Genomic DNA, 23016 nt, shown 5'->3' on the forward strand with positions numbered 1-23016 from the left:
TTGATCGATTCAAACAACCTAAAACAACGCAAGTGTAAGGCATTTTTCATACGAGTAATGCACCTTCTCCATACAAACGCTTTGTCAACTGAGCTTTGGTAGACCACCAGCTAAAGTTCTGAATAACTAATGAGGCGGATGAGACGTCACGTGAAATGCAGCAAATTCCATAGTGTCTCCTGGTCAACAGCGTCAAAAGTGTTTTCATAATCTAGAAAATTGATGTAAACAGCATTTCTTTGCATATTCAGAAAATTTTGCTCAGGACTATTTGTGACAGCAGTGTTGGTGGAAATGGGAAAAAAAAGTGTAAGTTTGCAAAAAGGTATTCTTTTTAAAAGTAATTATTTTCTTTATTTAATTTGATTTTTTTCCCCCTCATTTTTTTTTCTCCACCTCAACTGCTGTTGGAAAGCCTTACTTAATGTCAGCTTTAATTGAGATTTCAGTCTCACTTGGCACACTGCAATGCCTTTTTATACCGGTTTTCTAAAGTTAAACTTTTCAACTTTCTTGTGCAAAATATTAGTAACTGTTGGGCTAAGTGCTATGCTTAAAATCTCCAATTTTCTTCTCTGCTGCCCAAGTCCTCCTCAGTGCACAGTGCAGCCTATTAGAGGGTATGCCATGGCTTGTCGAGCTCTTACTGAATTTTCAATTTCACCTTCCCTTTAGCTGCAGTTCTGTATGACAGATTAATATGGTAACACGGTTGTCTCAAAAATACATTACTGCCATAATTCAAGGTGACAGCTTCCACTTGATCAATTTGGCTTTTATTTGCTTTCTGCTGTACTCGGATATTCTTGCTGTCATTTTCACGTGTATTAACGGCACATCCTGACATCACAAAAGGATGGTGCCTCTATCTCTACTGCGGTCGTTTACGTCTGAGGCTTTTTTTTTTTATTCATGCCACCAATATTCAGTCAGCCAGCAGTTGCCCAGAGCAAGCAATTGTAGTGCTTAATGATCTCTTTCCTGGATTTTTCTTTCCCTAGTCATGCAGTATTGCTTATTATTGTTTTCAGTGTATTTTATTGCGGGCTTATTTTGAAACATGAACGCAGTCAAAGCTGCCAGCAGCTTGGTTCCCAAACAGACAAGATTATGTGAGCTTGTAGTGGGAACATCGAGAAGCTCTTTACGTACAGTGGATACAAAACGTCTACAGACCTCTTTTTTTAAAATTGCAGATTTTTATCATGTAGAAAATGAAACGAAGACAAGTCATGTCAGAATCCCCCCCACCTTTGTGATCTAGCAACCAACAGAAGTTAAGTGAAAAACAAATGGATTTTTTTCGGAAAAAAGAAAAAAAATGTACAGTTACCTGGTTACAAAAGTATACACACCCCTGCAGTAATACTTTTACAACCAAAAAGTGCTTTAACATACAGCAGTCATTGTTTTTGAATAAGAGTCTATTAACGGTGTCCATCTCGATTTGGGAAATTTATTCCACTCTTGCTTACAAAAATGCTCCAGATCTATGAAATTATGATGGGATCTCCAATACAAAGCCCTCTTCAAGTTGTTCCACAGGTTTTCAGTAGCCTTTAGATCTGGGCTGTGACTGGACCGTTTGCAAAATGTTGATCTTTTTCTGAAGCCATTCTTTTGTTCACTTTGATTTGGGTTTCATGTCACCATCATTCTGGAAAGTGAAAATTTTTCTTCAGCTGTCTAACAGAGGCTTGCAGGTTTTGTGCCAAAGTAGACTGGTATTTGAAGCAGTCCATGATTCCTTTTATCTTTAGTAAAAGCCTGTGTAAGGTGAAGAGAAGTAGCCTCATGACATTAATGCTGCCAACACCGTGCTTCACTGTGGGTATCACTACTGTTTTTGCATCAAAAAAATCTTTAATTATGCACCAAAAGTTCCGCATTTGTCTCATCAGACCACAATACATTGTGCCATATGGTTTGGCAAAATTTAGGCAGACTGAAATTTTTTTTTTTTGAGAAGGGCTCCCATCTAACCACCCTCGGCCTGTCTAAAGTACTAGAGATTGGTCATTTCCTTCATGTGACTGAACTTGATGTTCTGCAGGTCCTTTAATGTTGCCATAGGTCTCTTGGCAGCCTACCTGAGAATTTTTTTTTTTTTTTTTTTTTTTTGTCATTTATTTACTTGCTTGCTTGCTTGCTTGCTTGCTTACTGAAATTTTGGCTGGACAGTCTATTCGGTCACTGTGGTGCCCCGTTTTCTTCATGTGTTGCTGATTTGCCTTGATGGTATTCCATGGTACATGTAATGTTTTTTGGAAATTCATCCTAACCCTCTCCTTATCAATACCTTTTGACAATGAGATACCGTACATGCTATGTAAGGTCTTTTGTGGACCATGGCTTCAGCAGTTGGATGAAACCATGATGATATCAAAAAAATCCTACAGAAACAACCGTTTCATCTTAATTTGGGGGTTTAGTCAGAATCGCTTCATTGATGGCCTGCATATAATAATTACTTTTGAGCCTGTCTGTCATTTGGTTAATTCTGAGCACAGCCACATGCCTCATTATGAAAGTGTTTACACACTCGTGCAAGCCGGGACCTATATTTTTATACTGCCCCCCCCCCCTTTTTTGTTTGCAGGGGGTATATAGGAATCACCCTGTCCATCCATCCGTCTGTCCATGTGTCTTGTAAGCACAACTCTTCCTAAACGGTTTGATGGATGTTGAGGAAACTTTACGCAGTTACAGTATACCACCTGAAGATGTGCAGGAATGAAAATATAATCCCCGTCCGATGTTTGAAAGGGGAGATAATTCAACTTATTCCCTTACATATAGCAATGGATGATGACAGGCTCGTAAGCGAGGGGTATTCTAGAGTGAGTTTACTCACAGTTCTAGTTTTTATTTATTTATTTTTATATCCCCTGCTGGCCGAAAGGCCCGAAGGGGGATTATGTTGTGGCGATGTCCGTCTGTCCCAGGAAGGGTGCTCACCTTCTGAAATCAACTCCTCTCACAATTGTTGGAGGAATTTCACCAAACCTGGTAAAAGGCATTGTTATACAGTATGTCGGTAGTAAGCATGTTTTGTTCAATTCAGTAACGTTTTACCAGAGTTGTGGCTCTTGATTAACAGCCTTGTACTTTCACAATTTCATGAAGGTGTGCTTGCCTTCTGACGTTGACTCCTCTCTCAATTTTTGGACAAATTTCTCAAAGCTTTGCAAAAGGCCTTATTATATGACGGTAATACGCATATTGCGATTTTATTTAGTTTGTGAAAATTTGACCAGAGGTTTGACCCTTGATTAACAAGCTTGTACTTTCGCAATTTCATGAAGGTGTGCTTGCCTTCTGAAATCAACTCCTCTCACAGGTTGTGGTTGAATTTCACCAAACTTGGCAAAAGGCTGTGTTATGACAGTTATACGCATACTGAAATTTTGTTTAATTTGGGCAAATTTTACCAAAGTTATGCCCTTGATTATTAACAAACTTGTACTTTGGCAATTTCGTCAAGGTGTGCTTGCTTTCTGAAATCAACTTCCCTCACAATTTTTATCCCCCACTGGCTGAAGGGGGATCATGTCGTGGCGATGTCCATATGTCCCAGGAAGGGTGCTCACCTTCTGAAATCAACTCCTCTCACAATTTTTGGAGTAATTTCACGAAACTTGGTAGGATCCTTTGTTATATGTTGGTAACATGCATATTGTAATTTCATTCAATTCAGTCACATTTTACGAGAGTTATGGTATAGTTGCCAGCAGGGGATATGGTCCTCTCAGAGCACTCTTGCTTATTTGTGGGGGGGTTTCCCCCTAAAACGTTTGTTTTTCACTTGATGTGCTTTTCAGGTTTTCGAAATGGCCCAGTCAGAGCCTAGCTGTAAATCCTATTGAAAATCTGTGAAATGGCTCCAAGAAGGTTGGTAAATCAAGTTGGTAGACTCTTACTTAAGAGCACTCAGTGCTGTAATACAAGCAAAAGGTGCTTTAACTAAGTGTTAAGGGTGTGCACACTAATGCAACTAGGTTATATTAAGTTTATTCTTTTTGCCCCCCCCTCCCCAAAATGTTTGTTTTTCATTTTAATTTTGATGATAGTTATATCGCATTAAAGAACAGACATGAGTTGTCTTTTTACATTACAGAAACCTACAATTTCAGTAGCAGGCCTTTTGATAACTCCAGTTAACTACAGCTGATATCTTGCTGAGAGCCAGCTTTGTGATTAGAAAGGAAAGTTTTATTCATTCAGTGATATTCAATCTTTTAAAACTAATATTATAAATACTGTTGTGTCTTTTAATTTGTAGAATTTAGTACAGATTTGTTGTTTCCTTAGAAGGCATAGGTACATGAAATTGATGAACAACACAGTTTGAAATAGTTATCTGTCTTCAAATGATATTCAGATATTCTCCTGGAGAGTGGAGGAGTTCTATATGCTGGAAGTGGTTTTAAGGGGCTTCAAACCTTGCTGAATGCCATTGAAAACTATCTTTAGAGTGCGTTTTTGGTCCAGGAAATGGATTTCAGGATATTTCTATTAGCAATTTTACACATGAGAATGAAATGGGTTTTAGGGGCAGGAGTGGACCTTTTCCTTTGTTAGAATGCCCAATAGCGATCACATTTTAGGTTTTATTTTAGTCTACACCAGTGAAAAAGGCTTGTATAATATGTGTTTTTTTTTTTCCCCTCCGTACTTTTCCACCATGACAGTGTGCTTTTGGGAAGGTCTTATATAGTACACTCTCCTGCATTTTTGTCCTGTAATTCATTTCAAAAGAGTCCATTAAAATGTTGTGTGGTTTATGAATAGTCTAAATCTGTTTTATTCCTTATTTTTGAAGCAGGAAACTGGCTGTTTGTGGTCTTGTACCTTTAGAACCATTTAACCTTTGATTAACTTGCTGTTTTGTGAGTTTAAAGTGCATATTCTGGACCAATTTCTTTTTTTTTTTTTTAATATGAAAGTATGTCCTGTCCCTTTACACACTCCTCCAGAAGGGTAATTTTGCACAAGACCATCTGTCTACAGCAGAAAAAAAAAAATGACAAAACGCATCTGGAAAAATCCCAAGGGAGTCTGGAGCCAGATCTACGTTATCTGCGGAAGCACCAGCAGGCTGCGCGAGCTTTGCATGGTTTCAGTGCACAGCCTGTGTAGACCAAGCGCTCCCATTTCTCTCTCATTGTCCGGTCTTTTGGGAAATGATGAGTACTAATCCCATCAAGATTGGTGTTGTTACACCCTCCTACGATACATCTGTTAACCATTTTAATAATTACGCGATAACGTTGAAGAAATTTGCAGAAAACCACCAGGTCGTTTTCTCATAAACAAACCAGCGCTGACGTAGGATTCAGAGGGAGGCGTCCCGCACGCGACGTCACGAAAATCAATGTTTGCCGGGAAATCCAAATGCCAAGTTTTTTCAGAGGCAGACCAATTCGCCTCAAATGGCTTGATTTCAACTGAATTTTTCTGGTATTGCGCAAGGTAAAAAAAAAAATTACACAAAATGTGACAGATATTTGACCAAAGTTTAATATAAAATAGGAGAATTACATTGATTTTGCTCCTGAATTTACCTGTGATATGCACTTTAATGTAATGCACCAGCACATATTGAAGTGTCCTGACAATTCTTTGAGTAATGTATAGTATAGAGGACAAATAATAAGCCAGCTCCTTGAACAATTATAATGCAGGACATTTCACAGGAGTAAATTCTGAGTGGTTTTGTTTTGAAATGGAATGGGCGGAGCCATGTGGCTATAGGCAGCTATATGCCAAAAGGAATTTTAAAAAAAAGTGTGTGTGCAAGTAATATAGAGATGAGTGTTTCACAGGGAAATATGACACTTGTATTTTTCATACAAACTACATCTGAGACATCGAGTAACATAACATAATATAATATTGTCTGGCTTGATATATAATATTGGCTGGCTTTGAGTGGTACATCAGATATATTCCATTCAGCTAGCATGATACTGAATGAGTTGAAGACGAGTCGCTGAATGGAATATATCTGATGTATCACAAAAAAAGCCAGCCAATATTATTATTATACATACACATTCAATGGAACAATTATAGATTTTACAGAAAGTTGAGAACAGGGGTGACTTACCAATATTGAATGCTGATTCTAATCGCATGTAATTCAATGTTCTGTCAATCCAATGTACAAAGTCAAAGTTCTAACGATAAAAATGGTACAAGTCCAAAAAGCCTGAACAACAACCCAACTTGTATACAAGCTATATCCAGGTTGACAGTTCAAGTTCACAGTTACTTTTGGTCGTAGTTAATTGTTACATTGCAGTTGTTCAAAACAAAAGGGCTTTGCTGAGCGAAGTGCACGAGTGAAGTCCTCTTGTAAAAGTCTCCATCACTTTTTCTCACCTCCAAGTAGAACTTTGACAAGATTTCCGCTATTGCTCTCTTTTCCAGTTTTTCGATGTCTGTTGGTATGTTTTTCTCTTGTAAATATGTGTGAAGAATGTGCAGGGAAGTTTTAGTAGCCTTTCGGGTGTCCAGCACGTCTTTCTCTTTAAATCTTTGGCTTTTAATGAAGCAAACTTCATGGCCATGTTTGTGAACAAACTGTCAGTCACTCACTGTTTGTTATAATAATTCCTCATTTCACGCCGATGTCACTCCTAGTGTTTTCCTGTTGACTAGACGGACGGTGTCAAAATGGCAAACCAGTTCAAAATTAAAATTCTTTTCGTTAACGTTTGTATTTTTTTTTGTGGATATGTCTATATACAGTAATATAAAGAACATTACATGGTGGCAAGAAGATATAAACTTCATATCTTCAAGCCAACATGTGATTTTCTTTTTATGATATAGACACATTTACAAACAAAATTGCACAAATTTTTCAAAACAATTAATCGATCGATCTCACAAGTGACACAGAGATTTATGTCACGTGTTTGGGTCTCCATGTCCCGGATGTAGCTCGTATGAAAAATATGAGTGGCATATTTCCCAGTAAAACACTCATGTCCACATAATGTTATACCTGTATGTAACAGAACCTGCTGGAGAAGTCTGCAGAGAGGGAGACTCGTCAGGAGTATGCTTTGGCCATGATTCAGTGCAAGGTTCTGAAACAACTGGAGAATCTGGACCAGCAGAAATATGACGATGAGGACATTACTGATGACATCAAGTTCCTTCTGGAGAGGCTGGGAGAAAGTGTCCAAGACCTCAGGTACCATTCCTTGACTTTTAATTCTATATTTTAATATATGCTTCATGACCCAACTCATGTACACTTTTATATCTGAATTCACTGAACTTTTTAATCCGATAAACCTTTATAGGTCACTTTGGAGATGAGCAATTAGTGCCAAAGTGCCTTCTGTAGCCAATTTGTTACTCTTTACAGTTTGTCTCCTCCATTAAAGCCTAGGTCACAACCGGCCGTACGTGCTCCTACGGCCGGTCTACGTGCAAAAAACGCAAGAAACGCACGGAGGGCGCGCGTGTGACGTGCTGATTTTCGAGCCGTAGACTGGCCGCAGAGGTTCTTTGTCATGTCAAACAAACTCTACGGGCGCTTATGTTTTTTTCAGGTTGCAGGACAAACTTATGGCCAATGTGCGTCTTTCTCCACGAACAAAAAAAACGCAGCGATTTGGGAAACGCCAAAAATCGCACGGCCAAAAAAATTGTACGTCCGGTTGTGACCTAGGCTTAACGGATGAGTAAAATGGAAAGAGAACACCGCTGACCATAAGCTGTTTGGGTGGGGGGGGGACATTCTCAGGGTTGTGAGAGGTAGACAAATTGTACATAGTAACAGATGGGATACAGAAGAGTTTAGGTTAAGCCTTAATTTGCCATCTCATTTCTCTCATCCCTATATTCTCCATGGTCATCGCTGGCTTCTTTTTAAGACACTTGCAGTTTGTTTAAGCTAAGTAGTTCCTGTAAGGCACAGCACTAACAATAAATTGGCATGCTGTGGCCCAAAACTGACACTGAAGAAGTACGAGAAAACAAGAACATTTGTAGAACAGGTAGGCCAGCCAGTGTTGGTATGCTGGTGCACTTACTCGACCACGCCAGTGTGGTAAACTATACCACAGTGGGGGCCCTGTGCTGATTTGGTTCCTTTTTATCCCCCGCTGGCCGGAAGGCCCGAAAGGGGATTATTTCGTGGCGACATCCGTCTGTCCATCCATCCGTCCCAGAAAGGGTGCTCGCCTTCTGAAATCAAGTCCTTTCACAATTGTTGGAGGAATTTCACCAAACTTGGCTAAAGGCTTTGTTATATGTCGGTAGTACGCATATTGTTATTTTGTTCAATTCGGTCACATTTTACCAGAGTTGTGGCTCTTGATTAACAACCTTGTACTTTCACAATTTCATGAAGGTGTGCTCGCCTTCTGACATCAACTCCTCTCTCAATTTTTGGACGAATTTCTCGAAGCTTGGCAAAAGGCCTTGTTATGTGACGGTAATACGCATATTGCGATTTTAATTTCGTTTGTGAAAATTTTACCAGAGTTTTGACCTTTGATTAAATAACTTTGACAGTTTCATGAGGGTGTACGTTCTTCTGAAATCAACTCCTCTTAGAATTTGTGGAGGAATTTCACCAAACTTGGCAAAAGGCTGTGTTATATGACAGTTATACGCATATTGAAATTTCATTTAATTTGGGCAAATTTTACCCTTGATTATTAACAAACTTGTACTTTGGCAATTTCATCAATTTGTGCTTGCTTTCTGAAATCAACTTCCCTCACAATTTTTATCCCCCGCTGGCTGAAAGGCCTGAAGGGGGATTATGTCGTGGCGATGTCCGTCTGTCCCGGGAAGGGTGCTCACCGTCTGAAATCAACTCCTCTCACAATTTTTGGAGTAATTTCACGAAACTTGGCAGGATTTGGTGTTGTATGTCGGTAATACACATATTGTAATTTTGTTCAGTTCAGTTGCATTTTACCAGAGTAATGGCATAGTTGCCAGCGGGGGATATTGTGCTCTCTGAGCACTCTTGTTAAAAAGTGACCGGGTAGATGAAGAGTGAAATTGTGCAACAAATGAGCTGCAGTCAGTAATTGTTTGCTTACCTATAAAATCACTGATATTGAGTGTACCTGTTAATGAGTGTAGCTGCACAGTGATGAAATGGCAGCTGCCTCCATGCTGTAATGCAAAAACATCTATGAAAATGAATGATTGATTGCAGTGCATTTGGCCAAGCAGAAAGAACAATTTCATAAATTACCATACTATTTCAGTCTGCACAGTTCATGGCTTTCTTTTATCTTTCCATCTGTGCTCAGCTCCTTTGATGAGTACAGTTCTGAGCTAAAGTCTGGCCGACTTGAGTGGAGTCCAGTGCACAAGTCGGAGAAGTTCTGGAGAGAGAACGCCGTCCGTCTGAATGAGAAAAACTACGAACTGCTCAAGTGGGTGGCTAATGTAACATGATCAAATTGAATGAACACTGGTGTTGACATTTGTTTCATATTGCTTGTTAAGCAGTGGGAGTATGACTCTAACATTACATTTGGTGTTGTGATGCATCGAATATGCATTGGTTTATTGTCCTGGATTTTACAACAGAAAATGAGTGGGAGATAAGTATGTATAATGCAAAATAAAATTCTCTCTCTCCCTACCCCCCCCCCCCCCCACCTATCTATTGGAGTTGATCTTTCTCTGTACACGCACTGGCCACAGCCAGTCGTTAAACATGTGGCAGCAGCCCAATATAGTAACTCAAATGACCATGCTTTACAACCGTGGGGAACAGAAAAGTGTCTCAGAACACACCAGATGTCAAACTTTGAGACAGATGGTCTCCAACAGCAGAAGACCACAGTAGGTTCCAGTCATGTCTGTCATAAACAGGAGGTTAATTGGACACAGACTTGGCAAAACTGGACAGCTGAACACTGGAAAAAGACCAGGCAATGGTTTTCCAATCTTAAACTGTCCAGTTTTCGTGCCCCTGAGCCCATTGTAGCCTGGGATCCCTCTCAGATCCACCTCAAGGTCTGATGCTTGGTGAGTTCTGATTTTTCTACTCACTGCAGTTCTGAGGTTAGTTATTGTTTTAGTTCAGTTATTGTAGCCTGCCAGCTCAAACCAGTCTGAACTCTTTTCAACAAGAAGGCCATTCGCTGGAGATGGATATAATTTATTTTTCGACCTATATTCAATTGGATACAATACAAAGACAAGCTCTTTAATGTTCAAATTGATGACCTTTTATTGTTTTTTGTAAACATACACTCCTGATTGGTGCCTTTTTCCAAAAAAGTTGGGACAGGGGCACGTTTACCACTGTGTTTCTTTAAACAACGCTTGGTAAGCTTTGGGAACTGAGGACACTAATTTTTGAAGTTTTGAACATGAATTTCTTTCCCATTCTTATTTGATGTACATTTTCAGTTGCTCAACAGTTTGGAGTCTCCATTGTTGTATTTTGCACTTTACAATGCACCATACATTTTCAATGGGAGACAGACAGGCCAGTTTAGCACCCACACTTTTTTTTTTTTTTTTTTTTTAACTATGAAGCCACACTGTTGTAACATGTGCAGAATGTGGCTTGGCTTTGTCTTGTTGGAATAAGCAGGGACGTCCCTGAAAAAGATGTCCAGATGGCAGCGTATGTTGCTCCAAAACCTGTATGTACCTTTCAGCATTAATGTTGCCTTTAAGATTTGCAAGTTACCCATGCTGTGGGCACTAACACACTGTCATACCATCACAGATGCTGGCTTTTGAACTTTGTGCTGCTAATAATGTGGATGGTCCTTTTCCTCTTTAGTCCGGAGGACACAATGTCCATGATTTTCAAAACCAGTTTGAAATGTGGACTCTGACCACAGCACACTTTTCCACATTGTGTCAGTCCATCTCCAATTAGCTCAGGCTCAGAGGATTTGGTCGTGTTTCTGGACGTTGTTATATGACTCTGGTAGATACAGTGATGAACTGTATTTACAGACAACGGTTTTCTAAAGTGTTCCCAAGTCCATGTAGTAGTGTCCTTTATACAATCATATCAGTTTTTAATGTAGTGCCGCCTGAGCGATTGAAGGTCGCGGGCGTTCAGTGTTGGTTTTCAGCCTTACATGCAGAGATTTGGTGATATGGACTGTCGATGAGGAAATTCCTAAAGTTGAGAAGCATTGTTCTTAACCTGTTGAACTATTTGCCCATTCAGGGTTTTTTTTGTTTGTTTTTTTTTTTTACAAAGTGGTGAACCCCTCTCCATCTTTGCTTGTGAAAGACCAAGCCTTTCCAATTACCAGTTAACCTGTTTACCTAGAGGATGTTCCAAGCAGGTGTGTTTTGAGCTTTCCACAACTTTTCCCATTATATTGTTGCCCCTGTCCCAACTTTCTTGGAATGTGTTTCAGGCATCAAATTCAGAATGAGTGTATATTTACAAAAAATAATAGTTTATCCATTTGAACATTAAATAAGCTTGCAAACCATTACAATCTGTATTTGTTAACATTTTTACACAGTGTCCTTACCTTTTTTTTTTCCCCGCATATTGCATGGTGCCCTCCATGATTTATTGGCGCTTCTTGGCGAGATTAGTAAAAAGGGTTAGAAAAAATCCACCTTTTGGTGAAGTAGCTCCATCTCACATTGTAAAATGAGAAAAATCCAACCTTTTAACTGAAAGATTTATTACTGAGAACAAAACAAATCTCTCATCAAGAAAAAAATATTTTCAACAAAAACGCACGTGCCACTCTTATTGGCACGCCTACATTTAATACTTTGTACAACCTTCCTTTGCCAGTAAAACAGCACTGAGTCTTCTATAGCATTTTATGAGACCATTCCTCTTTACACAATCTCTCCACATCATCCAGGATCCCAGTCCCTCTCTTGTGCTCTCTCCTCTTCAGATCCCCCCACAGGTTTTCAATGGGGTTCAGTCAAGTCAAGTTTATTTTTGTATAGCGCTTTTAACAATAAACATTGTCGCAAAGCAGCTTTACAGAATTTGAACGACTTAAAACATGAGCTAATTTTATCCCTAATCTATCCCCAATGAGAAAGCCTATGGCGACGGTGGCAAGGAAAAACTCCCTCAGACAACATGAGGAAGAAACCTCGAGAGGAACCAGACTCGAAAGGGAACCCATCCTCATTTGGGCAACAACAGACAGCATGACTATAATATTAACAGTTTTAACATAAAGTCAGCTTCATTGATGCTATAAACCCCCCACCGACGGAAACCCGAGCGCAAAACCGTTCACGACAACCGCAGCCCCAAAGTCAGCAAGTCAACTGCAAGAGTCCAGAGCGTCCTCCAGGCGCGACCCCCAACTGTCCTCATGGGGCCGTCCTCCACAGGAGCAATGTGATGAGACTCCAACCAGACACAGGGCACCAGGATGGATCAGGCAGGTCCGAGGAGCAGAAGAGGCCAGCATCTCGATCTCAGGACCGACATGTAACTCAGGGACAGATTTTTTTTGGGGGGGGGGGGGGGGAGAAACCACAGGTGGTTAGGTATGCCCAATGTCACCTGAATAAGTAGGAACAGTATACATATTGCACTGAGTGCAAGCAGGGACTCCGGCAACTAACTATAACAGCATAACTAAAAGGGGAGAGCCAGAAGGTAACACAGGCATGAGGGAGCCCCGGGACATAAAGCAGCAGCCACTACACCGTCAACAAACTCAAGTGAGCAAGCGAGTGGGGACTGACAGCATCCATACATCCCAGTTTACCAAAACACTCTGTCTGAGGACCCTCCAGATCTACTCCTTTACCTCATAAACACCATTAACACAAGGCTCGACTAAACAGGTCAGGGGTTAGGGAACCCTAACAAGGTTTCCAGGGCCTTTGGAGGAAAAACAGCCCCAAAACATGACAGACCTTCCCCCCCATAAATCACAGCTGAGTTTGGGTTCTTTTCATTATAGCTATTTTAAAAAAAATGATTACGCCAAACCCACCTATTACTGTTTTATTGCTAAAAAGCTCCATTTTTGTTACATCAGACCATAGAACACCGTTCCAGTCAAAGTTGTAGTAGCATTTCGCAAACTTCAGGCACTTACATTTATGGTTAACTGAGAGAAAAGGCTTTTTTTTTTTCTGGCAGACCTTTCAAATAATCTGTTGGCATGGTGGCAGCATCTGATGGTGGGTTTGGAGACTTGGAAATCCCAAGATTTTACTTTTTTCTTGTAATTCACCAATAGTGATTCTTGGGGATTTTTTTGCCTCTCTTACCCTCCTCCTCACTGTACATGGGGGGCAAAATAAACTTGGGTCCTCTTCCAGGCAAGTTCGTAACAGTTCCAGTTGGTGTTCACTTTTTTATTGCCTTAACAGTAGAAATGGACATTTTCAGGCGAGTGGCTGTTTTTTTTTTTTTTTTTTTAAATATACCCATTCCCTGACTTATAAAGGTCAACACACTTCTCCCTCATTAGGTTTGTGTGTTCACTTATCGTTCCCATGTTAATGGATGACTAAGGGAATTTGGCCTCTGTGTCGCCTCATATTTGTTCCCCAGTTAATCAGGAAGTCATGGATTACAGCTTGAAAGTTCCTACTCACTCCAATCAACTCAGAAATGTGAAATGTAAATGGGAAACATGCTTCAATTACTTTGTGTTCACTGTAATTTCCAGGGCTGCCAATAATCATGACGTGTTTTTGTTAAACAATTTCTGGATGAGAGATTTGTTTTGCTCTGAATAAATTTATTTCAGTTAAAGGTTGGATTCTTTTCAGTTTTTTTCAGTGAGAGATGAAGATACTTCACCAAAAGGTGTTTGTTTTTTTTTTTTAAAACACTTTTTCTTCCTAGTTTTTACAAGGGGAGGGGCAACAATGGTGGAGGGGTGTGTGTGAGAGAGAGAGATTTATTTTATATATAATAGATGTGCGCGCACACATCCTGGAGCTAATTTTAGATGCAACAACTTCCTTTTTTTTTTTTTTTTTTACTTGGATGTGCACTCGACTGCAGCACAAGTTGAAAGGTTGTCTCCCATCATTGCTGGTCAGTATTTGAAATCATTAATCGTGACTCCTTCTTGCCCCTTTCACAAGCCTTAATTTACATATCTAATTTATGTCATGAATCCTATCTCCATAAACAGTACAGGTTTCTTTTTAGGATGCCTACAATTTCTTTTAGCTCAGCTGATCCTTCTTTTACTGTTTGTAGTTAATTTTATGAATGGTCCCCATCTTAATAAATGGCTATATCTCTGTCACCCTTTATATAGTCTCTCACATTTCTAATTACCAAGTCTGCTCTTGACTGCAGCCTCATCTTATTCTTGGCCTGTTTGTGATCCGTGTTCTGTTTCTCACAGAAATACAGCTGCTTTATGTGTCCTTTGCATCTTAAATCACAGGCTGTTGTTCTTTTACTGCTTTGAACCAGGGCCATTATAAAGAACATCCTTCTTGATGAATGGCTTAGCTCAACAGAAATATAAAATACCATCAATTCTGACTATATTCCTCCTGTCTGAAATAGGTTACATGGTATAATCCAGGGACCTGTTAGGCTTGTGACTCACCTAAACTTGTATTTTCCTTTGGTTAATCTGGATTTGCACTACTACTACTAATAATAATAATAATAATAATAATTATTATTATTATTATTATTATTATAATACCCCCACTCTGAAGGAGGGGTATACTGGTTTACCTGTCTGTCTGTCTGTCTGTCTGTCCGTCCGTATCTCCGTCCATCCGGAACACCCTTTTTCTCAGCAACCACAAATCGTAGCTACTTGGTAGCAAACTTCAGCTTGGGGTTCTGTACCGTGTATACCGTTTTCAGGTCTGTCCACACATCGACTTTCTGTTTACTGACTGAATGTATTTACCAAACCCATAGGGTGGATTTACAACATTTTCGTAACACTTTTCTTAGCAACTATAAATCACAACTGCTTGATATTTGGTACCGAGCTTCAGCTTGGGGTTCTGTACCGTGTATACCATTTTCACGTCTGTCACACATCGACTTTCTGTTTACTGACTGAATGTATTTACCAAACCCATAGGGTGGATTTACAACATTTTCGTAACACTTTTCTTAGCAACTATAAATCACAACTGCTTGATATTTGGTACCGAGCTTCAGCTTGGGGTTCTGTACCGTGTATACCGTTTTCAGGTCTGTCGCACATCAACTTCCTGTTTACCAACTGAATGTATTTACAAAACATATAGGGTGGATTTTGACACCAGTTCAAGAAGCAAAATGCTGTTTCTATATGACAGTTTACCAGGATGCTATTTGAAATCCCTGGGGAGAACACTGCTCTTTACTTGCTTGTTTCAGGGTTCATTATTTGTTGAAGTCAACATTCATAATAAGTGTCCTATTCCTTCGATTGCTTGCATTCTGATATAAGCGAGAGCGGGGGGGATACGTAAGTGAGCAGGAGCTCACAGTTGATCTTGTTTTAACGAAAATGTCGTATCATGATGGAGTTCTTTGGCCATCAGTTGAGATTGTGGTTTCAAAATGCATAATGTGGTCCTCGGTCAATGTAGTGCCATTGTAACTGACTGCAATGTTCTGACCGTGTCAAGTCTTTTATTAATATCTCAAAAAGCCATGAAAATATGGTAGTGACAGTGAAGAAACATGAATGAAATGTGGGATTAAAAAGAAACACAGATTGTTGTATTGTTGCAGCAGAGAGAATGTTTCTTTGAGGTCTTATCAGAGTTTCATCATGACAGGACAAAAAAAAAAAAAAAACACAGCATTTAAAGAAATGGCAGCAAAAGCACAGCTTCATGTATCCTTATTACATAAAATACACTTTGAAGAATTGGCATTCATGTTGTCGTCTCTTACCCAGCCATGACTTCTCTTCATGCTTTTGAAGTCATTTTTGTCTGTGTTAACATTTGCTATTAGTATACCAAGAGTTTGTTCGAAAACTGTGAGCCCAAATCAAGCTGATTGATATCGTAAATAAGACCTAGACCTGTAATTAAAGAAAATTACTATTGTTGGAGTATCTTCATCATATAAGCTATTACTACATATTACTACACAGTCTGTTATCAAATTCTGGCAAGATTTTATTAGGCTCATCTCATACAACGTGGCAGGAGGTATTCTCAAAAGGCTCCTGAAATCACAGTCTAAAACCGACATCAGTGTTTGTATTCTCCCAAGATACCGGAGTTTCAGTTTTGATTGTACAGATATGAAATAATTGTATATTTGTTCTTCTGTGTGCCAGGATTCTGACCAGGCTGCTAGAGGTGTCTGATGACCCTCAGGTTATTGCTGTGGCTGCTCATGATGTGGGAGAGTATGTAAGACATTACCCTCGTGGCAAAAGGTAAGACCCTTCCATAACCAAGCCAGTGTGAATCAATCTGTCTAATTTGCTTTCTCAAGCTTCTGTTTATCTTTCAGTCTTTGTGACCGTGCCAGGCTTGGAGTACTCAAGTCCGACTCGTGCCCTAATTTTAAGGACTGGTGACTTGACTTCGACTTAAGCATTAATGACTCAGACTGGTGCATTAACTGCATTCGGACTCGTAAATTGGAGACGAGGACTCAGATTTTTTTTTTCTTTATTTTTTTGTAACATGCCATAATAATTTGGCATAAGATATTTATATCTACATTAATTTTTGTACTAATTTCGTGCAAGAGTGTCACACCTGATCGCCTTGGTGCATGCATCAGATGGACACTCAGGCGCGCGCTGTAAATGACTCGCACCTGTATAGGATTAAAGGAACAGTCCACCATACTTCCATAATGAAATATGCTCTTATCTGAATTGAGACGAGCTGCTCCGTACCTCTCCGAGCTTTGCGCGACCTCCCAGTCAGTCAGACGCAGTCAGACGCGCTGTCACTCCTGTTAGCAATGTAGCTAGGCTCAGTATGGCCAATGGTATTTTTTGGGGCTGTAGTTAAATGCGACCAAACTCTTCCGCGTTTTTCCTGTTTACATAGGTTTATATGACCAGTGACATGAAACACGTTCAGTTACACAAATTGAAACGTAGCGATTTTCTATGCTATGGAAAGTCCGCACTATAATGACAGGCGTATAACACCTTCTGCGCGCTTCGGCAGCGCATTGATATCTGAGCGCCGTATCAATGCGCTGCCGAAGCGCGCAGAAGGTGTTAGTACGCCTGTCATTATAGTGCGGACTTTCCATAGCATAGAAAATCGCTACGTTTCAATTTGTGTAACTGAACTTGTTTCATGTCACTGGTCATATAAACCTATGTAAACAGGAAAAACGCGGAAGAGTTTGGTCGCATCTAACTACAGCCCCAAAAAATACCATTGGCCATTCTGAGCCTAGCTACATTGCTAACAGGAGTGACAGCGCGTCTGACTGCGTCTGACTGACTGGGAGGTCGCGCAAAGCTCGGAGAGGTACGGAGCAGCTCGTCTCAATTCAGATAAGAGCATATTTCATTATGGAAATACGATGGACTGTTCCTTTAAGGCGAAATCAGTGCACCGATATAAAAACTGTGAAAACACACTTAGTTTGCGAAGTATTGAGTTGCGTTGCTGACACATTACAGAGCCTTATTTCCTTGTTTGGGTTCCTGTTTCTTGTCTTTGATTCCGCCGAGTTTACGATAGCCTGTTTGTGCCTCGCTCGACCTATTGCCCATTTTACGATTTTGCCTGCCGTTCTGGATTGTTTACCATCTTCACTTGTATTAATAAACACACCTTCTGCACTTGGTCCCCCAACCATCTCTGACAGAATACTTCACACTCCCTGATAAAGAGAAGCACATAAACCTGTTCAGGAACAAACTAATGTTAACGGTGCTAAAACAGCTGCCGTCAAATGGTGCGGTTGGAGTCTTGTTCTCGGACTTGACTCGAATCAATAGTGGGCTCGACTCAATCTTTTTAATGACTCAGACTTGAACACTGGGGACTCGTACTTGAGGTTTAGTGACTCGACTACAACGCTGGACAGTGCAAAGAGATATATGCATTGCTCTATGTAATATGCGTTGTGACATTTACATATGGACTCCTTGAAACAGGGATGAGCCGCGGTGGCAAAGCTTTTGTGCTGTTATTGGAAAATAATGCACTTCGAAGTGGTAACATTCTCACACCACCCTCCAGCTGAACTGTTTCCATTCCAACAGTAGGTGATTTAGCAAGAAGTACAAAGAGACCCTCCTGGTGATTTATTTCCTGTGGGTGACCACCATGAGTGTACACATTTTCCTCTACTCACAACAATGCCCTCAGCTTTGCAGGAAGTTAAATGCTATCCATAGGCACTGATTGTTGTGAATCATCTCTCGTACTAACCCCTTAATCGGACCACTCTCACGCAAATGTAATCTCACAGCTCTGCACTACTGGAGATGAGAAATGATCCAGAACTACTCCTAATTCCTTATATCTTTTTTTTTACTGCCTAGTTATTGTATTTAACTTCAATTGTTTTGTTTCCTTGAAAAGGATATGAACCAGCTTCATGTTTTTTGTTTGGTTGGTTTTTGCGGGGGGGGGGGTTGTTTTCTACTGTTTATCATTTTACCTATAAGCTTGAATAGTTCCCTTGCAAAAACATATGTTGCATCACCCTGTACTTAAAATTACTGATCCCCAGGAGTGCAATTTCCTTACACGGTAGTGCTTCTTGCACTATATGAGCAAATGAGGCAAAGTGTAAAATGAATATGTTGCCTTTATACTCGGCTGAATGACTTAACATCTGAAAACTGCTTATTTTTTGATAATGTGAAATGACCTTCAAAACAACAGTATAATAATTTTCATAGCAGAAATGTCTGGACATTTTTGTTTCATATAGACTAGAATCTGCAGCTCTGACTGAGTATGACTGATGGCAACTTCTCAGAAACACAATCTTAGCATGAACCTAGCCGTCACTGAATCTCTTCATTTTTTTTTTTTTTTTTGTGATTAACTTTGCCAGAGTACCGATGTTGCATTATACTGTGTCCCTTCATTGCTGTGAATGGCTATGGCTTCGTCTCTCATTTTCTATGCTCTGTTAATCTTAATAAACTGCTCTGTTCTCTGTAATTGATCTGACTTGTGTCTGCGCTGCACTCCTCTTATTATACTTTTCTATGCTTTCTCTTTCTCATTCTCTTTCCCCCATCAGGGTGATTGAACAGCTGGGTGGAAAGCAGCTGGTGATGAGCCACATGCACCATGAGGACCAACTGGTGCGCTACAACGCCCTACTCGCCGTTCAGAAGCTCATGGTGCATAACTGGTAAGTTTCACTTTTCTCACCGGTCTCGGTAATTTAAAAGGTCAGACCCACTATGTTAAAATGTCAGGCACACCGTTTAGAAACTGGTGCAACAGAAACCCAAGGAAATCATGGTCAGGGTTTTGCTACTGGTCTAAGCGACTGAAATAATGCAGTCAGTAGTTACATATACAGTGCAATAATGATTGATATTTAATGAATTATAAAGTCGTACGCTGTGGGTTAATTTTCTATTACAGCAGCTCTGACAGTCATGTGGGCAGTAATTCAAATGACAAATTTATACTACTGTGCTCATTTTAATCCCTTTGCGTTTCTATAGTAACAACTAATTCATAGCGACTTATTCGGCAGATGCTTTGTGCAGTCTAAATCTAATAACACCATTTAAAAATATGCTGTTATTTGACGAATAAACAACAAATAATCACTGATATGATGAAGCATATCGAGCGGTTTATTAAATATTTCTATAAGGAGTTCCCGGGTGTCAGTGCTTTGTAACGGTCAGTAAGTTTTGAGTCTTAGAAGAATGAACCCTTTCTGGTTTCTCTCAAACATCTCATCTCATCTCATTATCTCTAGCCGCTTTATCCTTCTACAGGGTCGCAGGCAAGCTGGAGCCTATCCCAGCTGACTACGGGCGAAAGGCGGGGTACACCCTGGACAAGTCACCAGGTCATCACAGGGCTGACACATAGACACAGACAACCATTCACACTCACATTCACACCTATGGTCAATTTAGAGTCACCAGTTAACCTAACCTGCATGTCTTTGGACTGTGGGGGAAACCGGAGCACCCGGAGGAAACCCACGCGGACACGGGGAGAACATGCAAACTCCGCACAGAAAGGCCCTCGCCGGCCCCGGGGCTCGAACCCAGGACCTTCTTGCTGTGAGGCGACAGCGCTAACCACTACACCACCATGCCGCCCCTCTCTCAAACATGACAAAGCAATTTTTTTTTTTTTCATTTTCGTATTCAAGGAAGAAAAGAGAGAGGCCGATGAAGGAATGATGAGCTGTTCATGTACTCGACAACAGGAAATGTATCTATAAATAATAAAAATGTAATCGGGGCAAATTGCTGTGGTATAAGAGGAATAAAACACTTTGGGACACTATGGTTATTGGAAAGTAATCGGGATCAGAACCCCACCCTGCCACTGATTATGTACCTATAGCAGCACGTCCTGTCATGTTTTCAGAATCACAGCTCAGCAGAGGTTGTACTTTCTGCGCCAGCTCAGGAAGCTCAACCTGCCTAAGGAGCTGCTGACACAATTCTACTCTGCCATCATTCAGTTTGTTCTTTGCTCTTCCATCACTGTTTGGTTTGGATCGGTCACCAAACAGGAGAAGAACAGACTGCAACGGACAATAAGGTCTGCAGAGAAAATTATTGGTGTCAACCTGCCCTCCATCCAAGACCTATACTTGTCCAGAGTCAGGAAACGGGCAGGTAACATCTCTGCGGACCCATCACACCCGGGTCACAATCTGTGTAATCTTCTCCCCTCAAGGAGGCGATATAGATCACTGTATGCAAAAACAACCAGACACAAGAATAGTTTCTTCCCTCAGGCTGTCTCTGTGATGAACAGCTAAAATCCAGATTCATATATCAGTAATATCACTTGTAGAATATCTGCACACTCATACTGTCATTCTGTGCTCACTGTTATTTATATTTATACTTATTTATATTTACTATTCCATCTTTGCACTATGCACCATATTGCACCAAAAGGGAAAATCCTTTCTGTGATGAACAGCTAAAATCCAGATTCATATATCAGTAATATCACTTGTAAAATATCTGCACACTCATACCGTCATTCTGTGCACACTGTATACTTTATTTATCTATTTCATACTTGACTTACCTGGATTACTTTGCACTATGCACCTATTGCACCATTTTTGATTGTTTTTGTTTGTTTGTTTTTGTGTATATGCTTTTTATCTGTTTTGTACTATGACAGCTAAGTGAAACCGGAGTCAAATTCCTTGTGTGTCCCCACATACCTGGCAATAAAAGTGATTCTGATTTTAATTAGGGATGTGGAAGTTAACGTGATAACGCATTCATGCAAATTTCTTTTAACGCCACTAATTTTTTTTTTTGACACATGATTAATGCATGCAGGTTCTGTGCCCCTCCTCCATAGTCTGGGAAATCAGAAAGTGACGTAGCATGAGTGAGTGATGTAGTGAGTCGGTGTAAGTCGTGATAAAGTGCACTTATGTACAGAATCAACTTATATTGTTGCATTCTGACTGTGTACATAAAATGTTTTTTGTTTTTAATATGCTTTTGATGGTCCACAGGTGAGAAAAGATGTGTTAAGGTCCAGGTGTGTGTGTGTGTGTGTGTGTCTGTGTGTGTGTAAGCATGCAGGCTGCACATTGGAGTGAGAGAGTTTGTTTTATTCTGAGAAATTTGTGAGTTGTGTAAAAGTGTATATAAATGCAGTTTTTGCTCAGGAATGTACTGGATATTTACCAGTGAGTTTTTTGCATTTTACTGTAAACCATCTTCATGATCTGTGTAGCCGAACAAATGTATTTATTTTGGTTTTGTATTTTTTATTTTCTGATTCAAAGAATAGCCTCTACTGTTGTCCAGAGTCCACGTCACCTCGTTAGTTTAGTTTATTTTATTGCATAGTTTGAGGCTGGAAGTTAAGGACAGAACTAGAGGAAAATACGATCTTGTTTTGTTCACACTGAATTGTGCGAAACCCTCAAATTTATAAAGTGAACGCTGCTTTAATTTTATTAATTTTTTTTAAATGCAGTGTGGGAATAAAATGCCCACAAAAATAAGGTTTGCTGTGTCCAGCCTGATCCTTTCTGGCCTGGCCACATACATTTGCATAAAGCAAGCATATTTGTCCGCTCCCACTCCACAAAAACTTCAAAAATATCCCTGTAAGGTACATTTAGAACAGATTTTTTTAAATATGCGATTAATTAGTGATTGTGAGTTAACAATGGACAATAATCACAATTAAATATTTTAATCAATTGACAGCCCTAGTTTTAATCCTTACATACCCTTGGAGTACTAGTTGTTTAAACCTGTAAAGATAGTTTACTACATTGAGTAGGTTTATTAGTAGTACTTAATAAAGATGCCCTTCTTGTTCAATGCTGACATTTGGAAATTGTGTAGTTTTTGTTCCTGATGTTGACTGAAAGCATTTGAAGAGAAGGAGAAAAGCACAAAGATTTGTGTTCTCAAATTTTACAAATATTTGTGTTTATTTCATAAACCTACCAGAGGATGAGAGTATCACTTTACGAGTGTAGAATTGATTTTGCCGTGTGGAATATTGTCCTGTTTTTAAGACTAGCTCATCTTGACTCAGTGTGGCCATAACCACTACTACTTAGACCACCATTACTATTTACTTACTTACTACATCTTACTACTACTTCCTTACTTCTTACTTGCTACTATTTCTACCACTACTAACTTCTATTACTTACTACTACTTCTTACTTACTGCTACTACTTCTTACTACTACTAAATACTATTACTACTACTAACTTCTAAGTTACTACTACTAACTTCTACTTACTACTAACTTATTGCTACTACTTACTACTAACTTCTACTACTTATTACTTACTACTTACTGCTACTACTTCTTACTACTAAGTACTATTACTACTACTTACTACTACTAATTTACTACTAACTTACTACTACTTCTTTCTTACCACTACTACTTACTACTAACTTATTACTACT

The 23016-nt window shown here is 39.7% G+C and overlaps 1 protein-coding gene across 1 annotated transcript in view; it reads left to right on the top strand.

The window, feature by feature from the left end:
* atp6v1h (ATPase H+ transporting V1 subunit H) overlaps nt 1-23016 on the top strand; it is a 117004-nt gene that overhangs the window by 88407 nt on the left and 5581 nt on the right. The window contains exons 10-13 of the mRNA XM_060932037.1: nt 7026-7204; nt 9291-9416; nt 16236-16337; nt 19139-19252. Coding sequence (XP_060788020.1) covers nt 7026-7204; nt 9291-9416; nt 16236-16337; nt 19139-19252 — 521 coding nt within the window. The remainder of the gene's footprint in view (nt 1-7025; nt 7205-9290; nt 9417-16235; nt 16338-19138; nt 19253-23016) is intronic.

This window comes from Neoarius graeffei, chromosome 1, assembly GCF_027579695.1.
Source record: "Neoarius graeffei isolate fNeoGra1 chromosome 1, fNeoGra1.pri, whole genome shotgun sequence".
NCBI lineage: Eukaryota > Metazoa > Chordata > Actinopteri > Siluriformes > Ariidae > Neoarius > Neoarius graeffei.